This window comes from Anabrus simplex, chromosome 3, assembly GCF_040414725.1.
Source record: "Anabrus simplex isolate iqAnaSimp1 chromosome 3, ASM4041472v1, whole genome shotgun sequence".
Classification (NCBI taxonomy): Eukaryota; Metazoa; Arthropoda; class Insecta; order Orthoptera; family Tettigoniidae; genus Anabrus; species Anabrus simplex.
The window spans coordinates 377335307-377352125 of NC_090267.1; the positions used below are offsets into that span (position 1 = coordinate 377335307).

The following is a 16819-nucleotide window of genomic DNA, read 5'->3' on the forward strand; positions in this document are numbered from 1 at the left end:
CTCTCCCAGGAATCTTTTGTAGGACACAATAGCGTTTTAGATACACTTGAACAAGTTGAACTACTTCTCTACGGAAGTCAAGTTGTGATGTGCCCTTGTAGTCAGGAGGAGGGCAGGGAACATCAACACGTTCTAAGTCACCGTCAATCCATTCATAAATAGCTGGATTGGCTAATCTTTGTAGAATCCACTCAGGAGCTTGTTTTTCAGGTTGTTGTTGTTGTTGTTGCTGCTGCTGTTATTGATTTTTCTCCATAGGCTGCATGGATGGTGAGAAAGTACTAGAGGAAATTTCAAGGGGTTCATAATCTCTTCCAATATGTTCGTTGTTTGCTAAGCGTGTTTCAGCTGCAGCACGCAGCTGACGTCCAGTTAGGTTATGAACCATTCCTCCCTCATCTTCATTGGCTGAATCTTCATCTGTGTCAACATTACCATCCGGTGGTTCAATGAAAATATCCTCAGTCTGATGTTCTAACTCATCATCTAATTCCAATATATCCATCACTTCTGATAAGGTCAGTCCACCCCTGGACTAATAAAAGATAAATATGTAATCAACTACATTTAGCACATAAGTAACCTCCGAATGTATGATATAATATTTTAAAAATTACTGTATCAACGGCTTGATATCATAAACGCCCAGTGATACCGTATGGTATCACGCACTTAGAGGCATTGCTGTGTTGTCACAAATAACATTGTTGAACTTCAAATGTTACAGAAGGTTTCTTTGATTCATCATCAATGTTATAATATACTGATTAGAACGGAATAATAGATAATAAGGGCAATATTATACTTACACATATCGAACGTTCATGATTTTCACTCCAGAGAATCACACCTGAATTCATGCAAGCGCTCCCGCCAACAAACCACTCGTAAGTGTCGGAAGCTTCTTCAGGCGCATGCGTCACTTCAAGCCAAAGAACGTATAAAGCTCCAACTAAACTCCTCTTGCGACTCAAGCCAGTACCAGCTCAGTTAAACTTCTACTGTCTCCTGATACCATATGGTATCAGTGGGCATTAATGGGTTTTTAAGGTCTTACTTGTGTGATGTGCTTTGTTGAAATGGCAACTCATACATTCGGAAGTAATTAATTTAAAATTATAAACTGGTATCATATTCCTCCGCATAAGAGGACACTATTGATTGGGAAACCAAAACTGCATAAGTAAATCAATTTTATCCTAGGATTCAGCATTTTATAGCAATCATTCTGAGTGTAATGTTTGCTCAAGCCTTCCTCTCACTTCCTCCAAAGCAAAAGGCATGCTTAAATACTTTCTTTAAAGTCTCAGAACATTTTCTTTTCATTGTGTGCCTTATACAATATGAGATGCATAGGTAGTGGATATAATAGCAATTTGAAGACTGTTAGTCTTTCTTGTATTACGCTGATATGCACATAACACTGCGGTTATCTTTTTAAATTATTTGTATAACATCTAAGAAGGGTACTCTGCAACTTTAAATGCCGGTGTATACACTACAATCAGTGATGGAAGTTAACTGAAAAAATGAATGATGTCATAACTTCAAATATAGTAAACTATATTTAAGTGCATAAATAGATGTCCCCACTCATTATTGTTTCTGAGAACGTATACGAGTGAACTCTATGTATCCATTTTTGTTTGCATAAAGGTATGTGACAATGTTATGAGATTCTTGGTTCTTCTTGGTACTTTTTAAGAAGCATGCTTTTAACAGTGCATGTTTTATATGGTTACCTGTAGAGAGAAATTAATCATACTGAGTTGTAAACCAGTTCTCTGATAATAATACGCTGGTGACCTCATCAAGCAATGTAGTATAAATCAAGATATGATATGTTACCAATACATATCCATGACCCTCTTATGAGGTGATACTCTGCATTCGCTTGGTAGGGATTCCAATCCATTTACCTTGATATTTTGGTTTTGATTGCTAAGTGGGCATCCAGTTGTAGTTAACTACAATAGTGTGACATTAATATTGATCCTCTGCCTTAGAGAGGGGCAGTGTCCAGCAGAAGCTTTGTTCCTTTGTAATCAAATATATCATAGATCCTGGAATAATACGGGCCATGGCCAACTTTTAGAAGGAGAATAAAACATTTTTATAATACTACTGATCTGACTAAAAATAGATACACTCATTAGCCATCCCTTAATGAAATAAGTAATCTAGTCTGTACTCCCAGTACCTAAGTTCAGTTCTTTTGAGATCTTTGAGATATCAATAACTTTGGCGAGTAATGATATTTGGAATACAAGGACAGGCAAATAGGCTTGAAGACCAATTATTAAATGTACACCTAGTTATGTAGCAGCACTGTTAGTCTGAATATTCATTGCAGAAATGGGGAATTTGAAGAGGCAGGATTCTGTATTATTTAGTAATATAGCTCTGCGTTGACTACTTTGTCCAGATGTTATAACTGATAGTTATAGCCTTTTCAGAAAGGGTTGCCTGGCTGAGACGGTAAACATGTGCACACTTCACTAGACAGGATATGGGTTCAATTCCCTGCCAGGAAGTGAAAAAATTTAGAAACTTTTCCTCTTATGCAGAGGCCCATGGCCCAGAGGTTCACTCAGGCTACACTAAAAATGAGTACAAGGTTAATTCCTGTAGATAAAAGTGACCAGGCATAATGCTGAACACTCTATCCCACTTTCTAGGTTATGAATAGTAGAACCCTTTGTCTTCCACTCCTTTACAGGCCTTCACGGCCAGCAAGGAGATAGCTTTGGTTTGCTTCTTGGCATTTTCAATAGGAAAAGGCATCTCCATCATGGGATTGTTTGACTTCAGCTGATTTCTTATAATGATGATGATGATCATAATGTTGTGTATTTAGAGCCTCTTCAACTGTTATTGGTTGCAAGAGATGCTAGAACGCCTGAATTTTGCCAATGCCAGTAGATTAACTAATGTGCATTTCTCATATTTAGACACTCATAAATTATAAACAACTGTGCTGATACTCAATCTCATAACCTTGAGCAAACAACTAACTTACCTTGTAACACAGCTGACCAGCTGATATCTTGCAATTCACAAGAACTAATAGGAAAGTGTTTCTTAAATGTTCAGAACCTGGCATCATTGGCAACAGGAGACTTGGGCCATATCTGTGCCAATAGCATTAAACAATGTTCTTAACAGCAGTTGAAGTATGAAGGATAAATTAAACAAGATGGAGCTTACTTTAGATTTTTCTGGATCCCTGATACTGATGGTTCTTAAAATTTTGTATAACAATTGGTCTCAGAGTTATTTGCCTAAAATATCTGTAAACTTAAGATCCTTTGCTGGTATTCACAATAATAATTTAAATCCAAAATTAGCATGCTATATCTACCTTCAGGAATAGGAAATACCCTTCAGGTTAAGAACTCTCAATAAAATGGCTACTCATCTCTATGTGGGATTCTTACTACTTAAATATAATGGGGAGGGAAGTCTAAGGGAATATACGAAAATATTCATTAAGTTCACGTCATTCAGCTTACACAAGTAAAAACAAACAGAGATTGCTCCGTCCATATTGAGCTTCACTTCATCTACATCTAATCTAACAGTCATTCAGTATAGAAATATAGTTTGTGCGCATCATAATGTTGAAAGATGGTGGTGTTTTGTGTAGAAGGGCAACTGTACAGTACTTTTGCTTTTATGAGTTGCAATTTTTGAGTGAACTGAATAGTAGTAGATTCAGTAAAGTAAAGTTATTACATATTATTTTCATCACCATTCCATCATTCAGCCATATAGAGCCTGTTGCGCAGAAGTTAGACAACTGCAACAAGGAAGGATAAAAAACTTAGGCAAGAGGTAATAGTTCAGATCAATAATTCAGTCACACACTCAGTCACCACTAGCACCTCCATTCCGAAGACCCGCTTTCAGGTCAGGAGGTACTTGTTTCCGAAAACAATCGTCCAAGAAGTTGGCCATTGAGCGATACAGATGACGTTTTACTCCTGCTAAGCTGTGGCTCTCGTCAGGATACACCTGTATAAAAAAATGAAAATAATAATTAGTTATTTGCAAGAGTAGCATCACATATAACAATTAGGACAAAGAAAACAAAAATTAAACATATTTACAATACATCAGCCCAAAATTTGGTGGCATTCATGGTGTTGGTGCTGCTTAGTGCCAGATCAATACAAGATGACAAATAGATGAGGATGTGTGGGGGACAAGGGGCAGTTCATCTGGTACCGGTACAATGTCATCCAATGTTCACCACAATCACACTAGGTGTGTCCTTTTGCAGAATACCTCATTTCTTCGCGTTGTACTTAGACCTCTCACTCTCAGCTCATAGCCTGTGTAATGACTTCCATGTAGTCCAGGATTCCTAATGGCTAAAGGAAAGTCTTTCTTCAAGTCTTTCTTCATGTTCTAAGTAGTCTGGAAATTTATACTTCCTTATTTGAACCATACTTTTCTTTGGATCTGCAACTAAACATGTTGAAGAGTGTAGGAAACTACTTCTGGACTTCAGCCAAGTTGATGGCAAATGATGTCCATATAGCTGCCTCACAGTGGACATCAGGTGGAGCAGTACTTTGTACGTATGTAAGGATGGGTTTTTTTTTTTTGAGTCCTCAAGAGTTCCATCATCCGGCCAACAGCTGGAAACTGCAGATGATGATGATGATGATGATGATGAAGAGTTCCATCATTAATTGCGGTAAAAGGCCAGGCATCTCAATAAAGAGATGTACTAGGGAAAATAGGAGTTAGGTAGATTCTTGTTGCTTTCTTACTGTGGATTCAATTGTTTGTCTCAGATGGCAGGGAAATTGAAATTATTTCAAGGTACTGGAAATTTGAGTAATGGAGGCTCGAGCAGGGTTCGGCTGTATTAGTAGGGATTTTAAAATTCATTCTATTACACTTACAGTACATTATAATGTGGATAGTAAAATTATTTTACCTGTTGTCTGAAGAGGACTCCTTTATTTGCCAGAGCTTTAGCCAATGCCATGCTTTGCTGAAAGTGAACGTTATCGTCAGCAGTCCCATGCACTAAATAGAACATCTTGTCTTTCAGAAGCTCTACTCGATGACTAATGTCTGCTTCTTCATACCCTTTGTAGTTGGCTGTCACATTTGGAAGACCCATGTAACGCTCCGTGTAGGCAGAATCTAAAGAGAAAATGTTTGTATATATTAATATACATGTCATCATCTGTTGTATTATAGCATTTAGAAGAAAATGTATGTATATATCTTAAGAAACAGATTCTTTTAACTCATTCTATTCACTAAGGTACAAGATTAAATATTAGGACACTCAAGTCTTAAACATCAAGCAAGTAAAGAAATGTTCAAATAGAAAGCTATCAACACATGGTTATGGTGAAAGTTTCTTTTAGAGGTTTCGAAACTTTGTTAAAATTTTACTCCATAATATCCACAATAAAGGTTTGGATTAGGTTTTACCTTATATTCTACTAATTCATGTTTGTAAAGCAGCACTAAACAATATAAAAATAGATAAACAATTCACAAACAATTTCACATATACAAAACAAATTCTCTACAACATCTATGTCTTCAAAATGCACACTTGTGAGATGTTAACCACAATGGTGATTATCATGTATTTGTAATGGATATTTCTTCCTTGTACATGAATAATTTGCTGCTCTGTACCAGGCTACCAAGTTGCTCTTGTGATAAATGGTGAATGGTCCCACTCCTTTATGGCATTATCGGTGTTCCACTAAAGAGAATCAGGTAGTGTTGAATGCCATGAAATTGTCATTTTTATTATGTTCCATCCATGTTTGATTGCAATCATGTCTTAGACATGGATTATGCCATTGCCTAGAAGATAATGATTTACATCCATTATATGATGAGATCTTCCATTGTGATATACTAGAAGGAAATGATCCCTGATATCAAGATGGTAGACACTAATAATAGCAGCTTAACAGCTCTACATTCAGGAGGCAGTGGGTTTAAAACCCCACTGTCAGCTGTCCTGAGAAGGATTTTGTGTGGTTTGCCATTCTCTTTTCCAGGCAAATACCAGGAGAGTTCCTATTTATAGGCCTTGGCTGATCCTTTCTCTTTTAACCTTCACTGTACCTCAAATCACCTCACATCTGCCTCTAAGTGGCCTGCCGTACTCCTTCAAGGTACGGAATGAAAGCAAAATAAAAACATACAATACCATCTAAAATCTTTTTAACCCATCAGGGTTCTGTCAGAGTGCCATGGATGGGAATGAGAAAAGAAACAGCCATCCAATCATTACTCCAGTCCAGAACATGACACTTCCCAATAGCAAACGTATGGACATCTTGCGTGCGACCATGTCTTCCAATATCATCAAAATGTCTCTCTTATGGTGTAGTGAATTTTTCTGTCAAAAACTTAACTTTATTTCAAATATCTTTGCCTCATGTCTAGAAAGCCAAGAATAACGGCCGAGAGGATTCGTCTTGCTGACCACACGACACCTCGTAATCTGCAGGCCTTTGAGCTGAGCAGTGATCACTTGGTAGGCCAAGGCCCTTCGGGGCTGTTGTGCCATGGGGTTTGGTTTTATAAGTTATCAGGTGTTTCACATCGTTTTACATTACAGTTGAGTAATGCAATTATAAAGACTGGCATTATTTGCATTATTTGTGCAGTTTATAAGAACAGAAATTATGGCATTTCATTTATTTTACAGTTTGTTTAATCGAGTGAGTTGGCTGTGCGGTTAGAGGCACACAGCTGTAAGCTTGCATTCAGGTGGGTTCGAACCCCACTCTTGATAGCCCTGAAGATGGTTTTGTGCGGTTTTCCATAATCACACCAGGCTGTACCTTAATTAAGGCCACGGCTGCTTCCTTTCCACTCCTAGTTCTTTGCTATTCCTTCATCACTATTAGACTAATCTGTGTTGGTGCAACGTAAAACAAATGGTAGAGAAAACTGCTTTACTTCGTACCGACACAGATAGGTCTTATGGCAACAATAGGATAAGAAAGGGCTAAAGTGTTGGAGATCTTGGCCTAACATATCTTCCTTTACTCCGTGAACAAAGCATCTTTGTTTATACATAGTCTCCATAAATAAATAAAGGAATTGCCCAAGAAATGTTGTGAATTGTGATCGTGATTGGAGAGTGAGGTTAATGAAACACACTCTTTTATGAAGCATTTCCGTTTTTTATTTACGGAGACTATACTGTTAGAAATAAAACTCCAGTCTGTTTCATTACTCCAATTTATTTCAGGGTGACCCAATAAATGCACACACACATATTCACACAATTCTAATTAATCATGAATGGCCACACTTCCTAGTTACAAGTCTCTTCACGAGTCCATCTTCCTTATGGTGCAACAGGTGGTCCAGTCCGTTGCTATGGTTGCGGACGCTTAATCCTTACTTTCACTTTCCCCAAGTCTAGCCACCTGATACAGCAGCTGTGTGTAGGCAGCTGGATCTGAACACAGGGCTATGGGCCACTCAACACACGATGACTGTTTGTTGGTTCGATTCCCCAGACAGTCCAGTAATTCACACAGTCACATGTAGTGAACAACTAAACAGCTCAACAGTATTCAACAGCAAGATGATACTCACAACAGAGAACATTAACACAGGTCCATTTACCTTCACACTCATGATAGCGGCTTCTCTCGCTGATGCACACCAAGCCTCAGTCCACAGAAATACACGAACACATAGTACAGTCTTCCATTTCATTGTCTCCAGCCCACCCACTCACTGGTCTCTCCGACACTACAACACCTCCTGGTTCAGACTTCAATGGGACACTAGTGTCAGCCAACACCTCTGTCACCCTCAGTCTAGACACCGAACCCTAACGCATTGAGTCTCTCACTGACTTCACCATGGAGTCCAACATTGACCCAGGGTCCAACACTGACTGACTGTCCGCGGCTACCCTCCCTTTTTTTTTATAGCCCGGGTGATTTCAGCCAGAATTTTTGTGAGATGGCTAGAGGCAGAATATTCCCATTGAATTTCCAAGAAACTCGCAGGTAAGCCGGCCGACGAGAACAATACACAGAAAAGCTGGCCCCATCCCACAAGCCGGCTGGGAGATCCCAGATCGTCTGAGTCACCAGCCTCTTCCTGGAAGTACCAAAAGAGGCTACCACGGGGATGGCACCTAACATTGCCCCCCCTTCGAGAGCTGACCATCATAATCAGTAACCTTCTCAGCTGTTCTTCGGTATGGTGCCCATCGGTTTAGATGTACCACCTTGATCTTGCTCATTGGCCTCCGTCGAACTCAGTACCAAACATCATTTAATCCCCTCAGAACATAGTTAAGTGTCTTTCCATGTTCTCTGGAACTTGTGAGATGAGCCTTTCTTCCTTACGGTGTTGTGTAGTCATCCTAGGCCATTCTCATGTTTTCCGATGGTGTCCCCTCGACGGTCGTACTACGCCTTCACTCAGTCGCTCTCTGTGCTCTTATCCTCCCGGGCAGTGGTATGTATATCCTCTGGTCTCCTTGTCAGATTCAGGTAGAACCTAGTGGTTGGGGCAGGATGGTCCTCAGATAAGCCGAACACTAGATCCATTGGAAGGCACTGCTCTCTTTCACACGGTGTCCTTCCTGGAGTAGATCTCGTGACCTTATGCACTGCAGACTGGTAAGCCGGGGGACCAGGAAAGGTGATAATTCCCGTCCCACTGCATTTCCATCCAGGCATCACAGCTCCAGTTTCCTTCGAACCCTATAGTGATCATTCAGCAGGAAACTTCATGCTCAGACTCCCTCCTGGAACAGAACTTGCAGTCTTCTGGACAAGGTCTATAGGACAGAGTGTTGACCTGTGGACCATGCTGTATCTTGCGTGGACCCTCATCGACATTTCTCTGTCCGTCACCCATCTTCTTCTGGAGATACCCTGTCTTCTTCTGGTCGTCCTCATCTTCTGGCCATCTTCCATCTTCTCCTGGCCATCTTTCATCTTATTCTGGTCATCTTCAGTCTTCTTACAGCTGTCTTCTGTCCTTTTCTGGTCATCTTCCAACTTCTTCTGACAATTTTCCATCTTCTCCTGGCGGTCTTCCGACTTCTTCTGGCCATCCTCCTTCTTAGTCTGGTCGTCTTCAGTCTTCTTTCAGACGTCTTTCATCATCTTATGGACATCTTCCATCTCCTTCTGGCCATCTCCCATCTTCTTCTGACCATCTTTTATTTCCTTTATCATCCTCTTCTGGCTTTCTACTATGTTCTTCTGGCTTTCTTCCATCTTCCTGTAGTCTATATCCAACTTACCCAACGTCATTTTCTGGCCTTCTTCTTTCTTCTTTCGCCCATCTTTCATTTCCTTTCGATAGTCTTCCGTTTCCTCCTCCATGTTCTTTATCATCATTTTGAAGAGTGTATTTAACTGAACGTCCATTTTTGTGTGGCCTCTGGTCTCAACTGGCATGTAGAAATTAACACAAGATAAAAAAAGATTTATATGTGTGTGCATTCCCTATACACCAACATTCTGGAATGTTTTTGATGCAGTTGAAATCTGCAGTATCTGGTCCGCTGATTCATGCTGTTTACAATGATGGGATCTATTGTAATTTCTGACACCAGTTTGTTATGAATAAAACTCCTGTCTCTTTCATTAATCCAATTTATTTCAGGATGACCCAATAAATGCACATGTACCTGTAACCCACACAATTCTAATTAACCATGAATGGCCACACTCACTAATTACAAGTCTTTTCGCAAGTCCCTCTTCCTGACGGCGCAGCAGGTGGTCCAGGTCATTGCTGGTTTGATTCCACAGACAGTCCAGTAATTCACACAGTCACATGCAGTGAACAACTAAACAGGTCAACAGTGTTCAACAGCAGGACAATACTCACAACAGCGAACATTAACATAGGTCCATTTACCCTTACACTTGCGATAGCAGCTTCCCTCGCTGATGCACGCTGAGCCTCAGTCCATAAAAATACACAAACACACAGTTCAGTCTTCCATTCTGTTCTCTCCAGCCCACCCACTCACTGGTCTCTCCGACACCACAACAACTCCTGATTCAGACCTCGATGGGATACTAGCGACAGCCAACACCTCTGTCACCTTCAGCCGAGCCACCGAACCCTAACGCACTGAGTCTCCCACTGACTTCACCACAGAGTCCAAGACTGATCCTGAGTCCAGCACTGACTGACTGTCTACGGCTAGCCTCCCTTTTTTTTATAGCTCGGGTGATTTCAGCCAGAATTTTTACGAGGTAGCTAGAGGCAGAACATCCCGTAGAATCTCCAAGAAACTCACAGGTAAGCCGGCCAACAAGAACAATACATGGAAAGGCCGGCTCCACCCCACAATCCGGCTGGGAGATCCCAGGTTGTCTGAGTCACCAGCCCATTTCTGGAAGTACCAAAAGGGGCTACCATGAGGCTGGCATGTAATAATATATAAACAAATGAACACATTAAAAGGTGCTTTGTTCATGGAGTAAAAGAAGATATGTTAGGGAAGATCCTCAACATCCTCCCCACCCTGGTCACTCTCAGAGGGATGACCAGTTGTACCCCAGTCGGCTAACTCTGGATCCACTTGGCTGACGTAGGATGACTGATCTTACCCATCTGTCTTTTCCTTGGTGTAGTTCCTCGATGTGAACTCTTCTCCACATCAACCTGGGCAGCACGCCATCTTGTAACAAAATAATATCCCCTACTCAGAGTTTCGGATGTCCACTATGAGGACACATAACCTCGTGGTAGTTCCGCAGTTGGAGGAGGTACTTCTTCTTCCATTGCCACCAGAGATCATTCATGAATTTCATCTTCATACAGAACGCCTTTCCTTGTTTCTGGGTCCGGTCCTGTTGGAAGAGTCGTAGTCTTTTCTCCACTGAGGAAATGGGTGTCACGTACTCTCACTGCTACATTCTGTAATCTCGGACTCTGTCTTCCTTCGCCTACCTTGCATATTTCATCATCCAGCCGTTCTACGTTCTGCAAACCATCTGCTGCTGTGTGACACATCTGGTCAGCTGCTTCGTCTCCTCACCCGGCCAGCTCTACGCTTACTGTGCATGATTTGCCTTCCCTCCCTCTTCCACTTACCTCACCTTATATGTCACCTTTCTCATATGTTCTGCGCTCATGTTGGTGTTATCAGCGCCAAGTTGGGTTATGGAGTGATATTTGTGTGGAGGGATTTTCTGTCCTTGTGCAGCTGGACTGTACTGCTTCTCATCTACAGGATTTATTTCTATGTGGAGGTGGGTGAGCAAACAACATGCACACAAAACGTTTTTTGTTACAACCTATTGGTCTCGCCTCTCTGGCCTGATTTTTAAAACTTCATTCCGTCAAAACTTATTCTGAAGGTGAACTCACCATTTTTGAGGCACTTATTGCCTCATGACTGATAAATTTTGAACTGTATTGTGGCTGTTATCTCCAACTGTGGACATTTAACTTTCAACTTAACTATGGGTCTTGGGACTGTCGTGTCTCTTTTTTTGGTACGAATTGAGCTGGTGGAAACTATCAAGGAACTGAGTGAGCGGACTTACCCATCCTCTCTCCTCACCCTTGTCAGGTGTCTATTCCTTTCAGTTTCTCGTTAAAAAAAAAGTGAATTGTAAAAATTGTTCCTGTTTGTCATTAATCTGTTGCAGACCCTTATGGACATTCTATTTTGAGTGGTTTGAAGTGAGATTATGTTGTGGAATTGTGAGAAGTGGCTTACTATTCCATTTTTTTTTTTACTTTTTCAATTTTTCATTAATGTTAGTACAAACCTAGTGGCTGTACCATTCAAAATGTTTTTTTTTAAATCACAGCTTTAATTGTGAGAAGTGCTTAATATTTTGTTTTTATATTTAATATTGTCTTCGTTCTTGAGTAATGTTTCTTACAACCCAGATGGTTTATCTCATTGTGGAATGACTCACACCACATGTTTATCCTAAATGAATTTACGAGCAGTGTCTCTTGCCCAAATTTTGCGCTTTGTTTTGTGCCGTGTCCTTTGACTTTTCGTGTATCATTCTATTGTATTGCAAATGATGTTTATTCCAATAATGCATGAGGTGTGCAAAAATTCTAGTCAGACTCATTGTCATGCCTGAACATTGTGTGGCTACCTTTTATGCATGGACCTGTTGATCTTGGGTGTTGTGAAAAAACTGTTTTCAAGCATCATATAAAGAAAAATATTGCAACTTTTCTTTTAGTCCTAATTGGTAAATTTTTTAATAAGTACACTGACTGACAGAGCAAATGCAACACCAAGAAGGAGTGGTTCGAAAGAGATGAAAGTTGGGGAAAAAACAGAGACGGCACGGACGAATAATTGATGTTTATTTCAAACCGATATGCAGGTTACACAATGCGCATGGCATCGACTCAGTAGGATGTAGGACCACCGCGAGCGGCGATGCACGCAGAAACACGTCGAGGTACAGAGTCAATAAGAGTGCGGATGGTGTCCTGAGGGATGGTTCTCCATTCTCTGTCAACCATTTGCCACAGTTGGTCATCCGTACGAGGCTGGGGCAGAGTTTGCAAACGGCGTCCAATGAGATCCCACACGTGTTCGATTGGTGAGAGATCCAGAGAGTACGCTGGCCACGGAAGCATCTGTACACCTCGTAGAGCCTGTTGGGAGATGCGAGCAGTGTGTGGGCGGGCATTATCCTGCTGAAACAGAGCATTGGCCAGCCCCTGAAGGTACGGGAGTGCCACCGGCCGCAGCACATGCTGCACGTAGTGGTGGGCATTTAACGTGCCTTGAATACGCACTAGAGGTGACGTGGAATCATACGCAATAGCGCCCCAAACCATGATGCCGCGTTGTCTAGCGGTAGGGCGCTCCACAGTTACTGCCGGATTTGACCTTTCTCCACGCCGACGCCACACTCGTCTGCGGTGACTATCACTGACAGAACAGAAGCGTGACTCATCGGAGAACACGACGTTCCGCCATTCCCTCATCCAAGTCGCTCTAGCCCGGCACCATGCCAGGCGTGCACGTCTATGCTGTGGAGTCAATGGTAGTCTTCTGAGCGGACGCCGGGAGTGCAGGCCTCCTTCAACCAATCGACGGGAAATTGTTCTGGTCGATATTGGAACAGCCAGGGTGTCTTGCACATGCTGAAGAATGGCGGTTGACGTGGCGTGCGGGGCTGCCACCGCTTGGTGGCGGATGCGCCGATCCTCGCGTGCTGACGTCACTCGGGCTGCGCCTGGACCCCTCGCACGTGCCACATGTCCCTGCGCCAACCATCTTCGCCACAGGCGCTGCACCATGGGTATCGGCTGCGATTTGACGAAGCAACCAACCTGCCTTTCTCAGCCCGATCACCATACCCCTCGTCTGTCTGCTGGAAATGCCTCCGTTGATGGCGGCCTGGCATTCTTTGCTATACACGTGTCCTGTGGCACACGACAACACGTTCTACAATGACTGTCGGCTGAGAAATCACGGTACGAAGTGGGCCATTCGCCAACGCCGTGTCCCATTTATCGTTCGCTACGTGCGCAGCACAGCGGCGCATTTCACATCATGAGCATACCTCAGTGACGTCAGTCTACCCTGCAATTGGCATAAAGTTCTGACCACTCCTTCTTGGTGTTGCATTTGCTCTGTCAGTCAGTGTATTTTCAAAATACAGATTGTTTTGCCTTTTAGTTGTCCTGAGAAAAGCATTCTTCTTTTCCTTTTTCATCCAGATGTCCATGTACTTACCATGGCCTTACCTCCTGGGTCTGTCCCACAGTATTGCTTCCTATGCACAATGAACTCTGCTAGAAAATTGTGTGGTAATGTCTACTTGGTTCGATTCTCGTCCTGCTGAGGCTTATGAGTTTCTTGGATTGTACTGTATGGTTATTAGCTTTACCGTGAGTGTATTTAAATTATGTTGTGACTTGTCGGACTCAGAAGGTTGCATTCTACTCTACTGACATGAAGGCTTCTCCTTCATACGCTCACCAACCTAGCAGGCACAAATAAAAGCAAACAAAAGGGAATTAACTATCACCTCTAAATATCCGACCCCAACATGGATTGGTGTTAAGGCTTTGCAATCGTCTCCATCACGCATGATGGAGTGTGAGTTTAGGACAGATTTAATGTTCACTAAGACTGTATTCAAACCCTCTTCATCCACTCGTGCATAGCCTAGCACTTTTCTAAGGCAGCGTTTGGTGGAACCAATCATCCGTTTCCACCATTCTCCCCACCAAGCCACCCTTGGTGGAATGAATTTCCAGGTGACAGCATTATGGGCAAAGTAGTGATGTATCTTGGAATCTTCAATTGTTGTGAGGAGCTCCATCAAGTTCTCTGTTATCTGCATGGAAAGTCTGTGGGTTATCTGAGTACATGGTGTGTGGTAACCCATGGCGACCCACAAACTGTTGAAGAGCTATCAGAAATCTATCAGTTGACATATCTGTTGCTAGCTCGAGATGTACAGCGGGTTTAGTAGCGCAATTGAATAATACGATATAGGATTTATGACCTGGTGGCAGACATTGACATAGAATGGGCAAGCGAAGTTCATTCCTGTAAATGAGACGGATGCGATCCAGAGGCAAGGAAGCTTCTACTTCCTGAAGTGAAACTTTGTGAGCTATTTTGCATGGAAGACATGTGTGAATAGCTTTCCTGACAATCTGCCGAGTTTGCAGTATCCAAAATTCACTGTGGAGTTCTGCTAGAGTGACCCAAACTCCTAGATGGTGAAGTCTAACATGTGTCTGCATTATCAAGAGTTGTGTGAAATGATGACATCCATCTAGGAATACTGGATGTTTTTCTGTCATAGAAAAATCAGCGAATTGCAGTCTTCCTCCAAGTCGAATAAGATCATTCTTTAAAAAGGGGTGGTAGTGTGCTATTGGAGATGATGAGAGAAGGGAAACATTTTTCTGAACTGCTGGTGAAGCATTCTTCTTCGATCTTTCAAATTCAGTAGTTACAAGCAATTTCCAGTTCTGCAGCTGTCAAAGCATTGGATGTCCTTTTCTTCTTCTACTTCACTGCATCTATAAAGCGGAAACCCAAGCCATGACGTGAAGTAGCTTCCAGTAGGAAGTGAACCGTTCAACATTCACAAGTGGTTCTCTCATCGGTATCACTAGAACTTGTGAGGGTGATTTCTTTTCTTCTAGTAGTGTCATGCCAGAGTCACTGATGTCATGAGGCCAGGAAGATCGTTCTTGAACTAGCCAGTCTGGGCCATTCCACCAGCGATAAAGTGAGAGAAAATCATCGGCTCAAACTCACGGGGAGAGATGATCCGCTGGGTTCTGGCTTCCCAGACAGTGTCTTCATTGACTCGGCATAGTGTAGCATAGTACTTCAGTCACCTTATTACACACAAACATCTTCGTTTTGTTGGGATCATTTCTTACCCAACCAAGTGTCATTGTTGAGTCACTCCATAAGCTAGCTTTGGTGATGTCAAAATCAGTCGCTTGACAACTGGCCAGTATTGTCATAGTAAAGTATTTGCTTGCATATTGTATTACTCTCATACAAGCTCTTGTAATCTGTATGTCAAAGTTCAATCACTGTACACTTAAAATTAAGGAGTCTAAAAAATAATTCAGAGCCCTTAACAGCTTCCCAAAATAAGTATGAATTTATAACAATTTGAGCACATTTAATCCTGCAGTGGTCGCACACAATTCTATGTCATAGGTGGTTGGGTGGGATATGGAGATGCCATTTAGTTTCTGAGGCAATTATGCTATCCCAAGTTTTGAATAAGGACTTACATTAATTTTAAGATGTATTGAAAGGATGAATATAAATGACCAAATCTAATTAATTGATATAAAAACAACTAACGATGGACATCAGGCAATGGAGTAAGATTCCTACTCTGTTCAGGTTCCAAAATGTCTACAGTATCTGACATAACCAACAGCCACATTTCTACACCTGTCTTATCACTAGTCCAAATGTCCTTGTTATTTGTGTGGTTATGTTTTCTTGCTGCACATTAGTAGAGCATGTCAGTAGAGTGAGCATCCCTTTCTCTGCTATAGTTCATTAGATCCTCTTCAATTTTCCTATTAGTGCACTCCACCATAGTAGATAGCACTGTGTCATCAAAGAATAGTTCCCAGCATTTTTTAGGAGTTTTAGCAAGCTTGGCAACACTTTTCACACCAGGTAAATGCATGACGATATTTTGTCACCGGGTTGAAATATTTCTGGGAGGATCAGCTTTACGCCACTTAGAAACTCCATTTCACACTAGAAAATAATCACTGTCATTTTCTCCTGCTTCATCACTACTGTCTGCATCTTGTTCAGTGTCTATACTTCCACCGTCGATCACGTCCGCTGGATTGTACCTATTGATTGCCCTGCACGTGTCTCCCGGGTGGTGCTAAGCGAGTAACAGCAACGTAAGGTGATACAATTGAACGACATAATGTATCAAACTTTTGAAAATAACGGTACTTTTCAGAACCACTCAACAATAGACATTGGACCTTCAGTCCGTATTTTCCAATACTTCCACTTTTGGTTTCATTTCTTTATGTCCATTAGTTTTGGCTCGGCGATGATGAATCAAGAAGTAAGTATAAATAACCACCTAATCGATACTTTATTATTGCCTCAGGCAAAATTGAATATAAATTAACACTTACAGGACATGTTTCGACCACTTAGTGGTCCTTTTCAGCTGTATAAAGAAAAAATTCAGAAGAAAAAACATTAGGACAATAAGCACAAATAAAAGTTCTTTGGAGACTCCTTTGTTAAAAAATGGAGGTCATCAGAACAGGACATCTTGCCTCTCGTTCTTGTTTGGAAAAGATGTTT

The 16819-nt window shown here is 41.6% G+C and overlaps 1 protein-coding gene across 1 annotated transcript in view; it reads right to left on the bottom strand.

The window, feature by feature from the left end:
* Nucleotides 1-3501: 3501 nt before the first annotated feature.
* The window catches only part of Dpp10 (Dipeptidyl peptidase 10), a 355670-nt gene continuing 342352 nt past the window's right edge, over nt 3502-16819 (bottom strand). Inside the window, exons 15-16 of the mRNA XM_068226855.1 lie at nt 4949-5160; nt 3502-4014 (exon numbers count right to left, since the gene is read on the bottom strand). Coding sequence (XP_068082956.1) covers nt 3868-4014; nt 4949-5160 — 359 coding nt within the window. The 3' untranslated portion in view covers nt 3502-3867. The remainder of the gene's footprint in view (nt 4015-4948; nt 5161-16819) is intronic.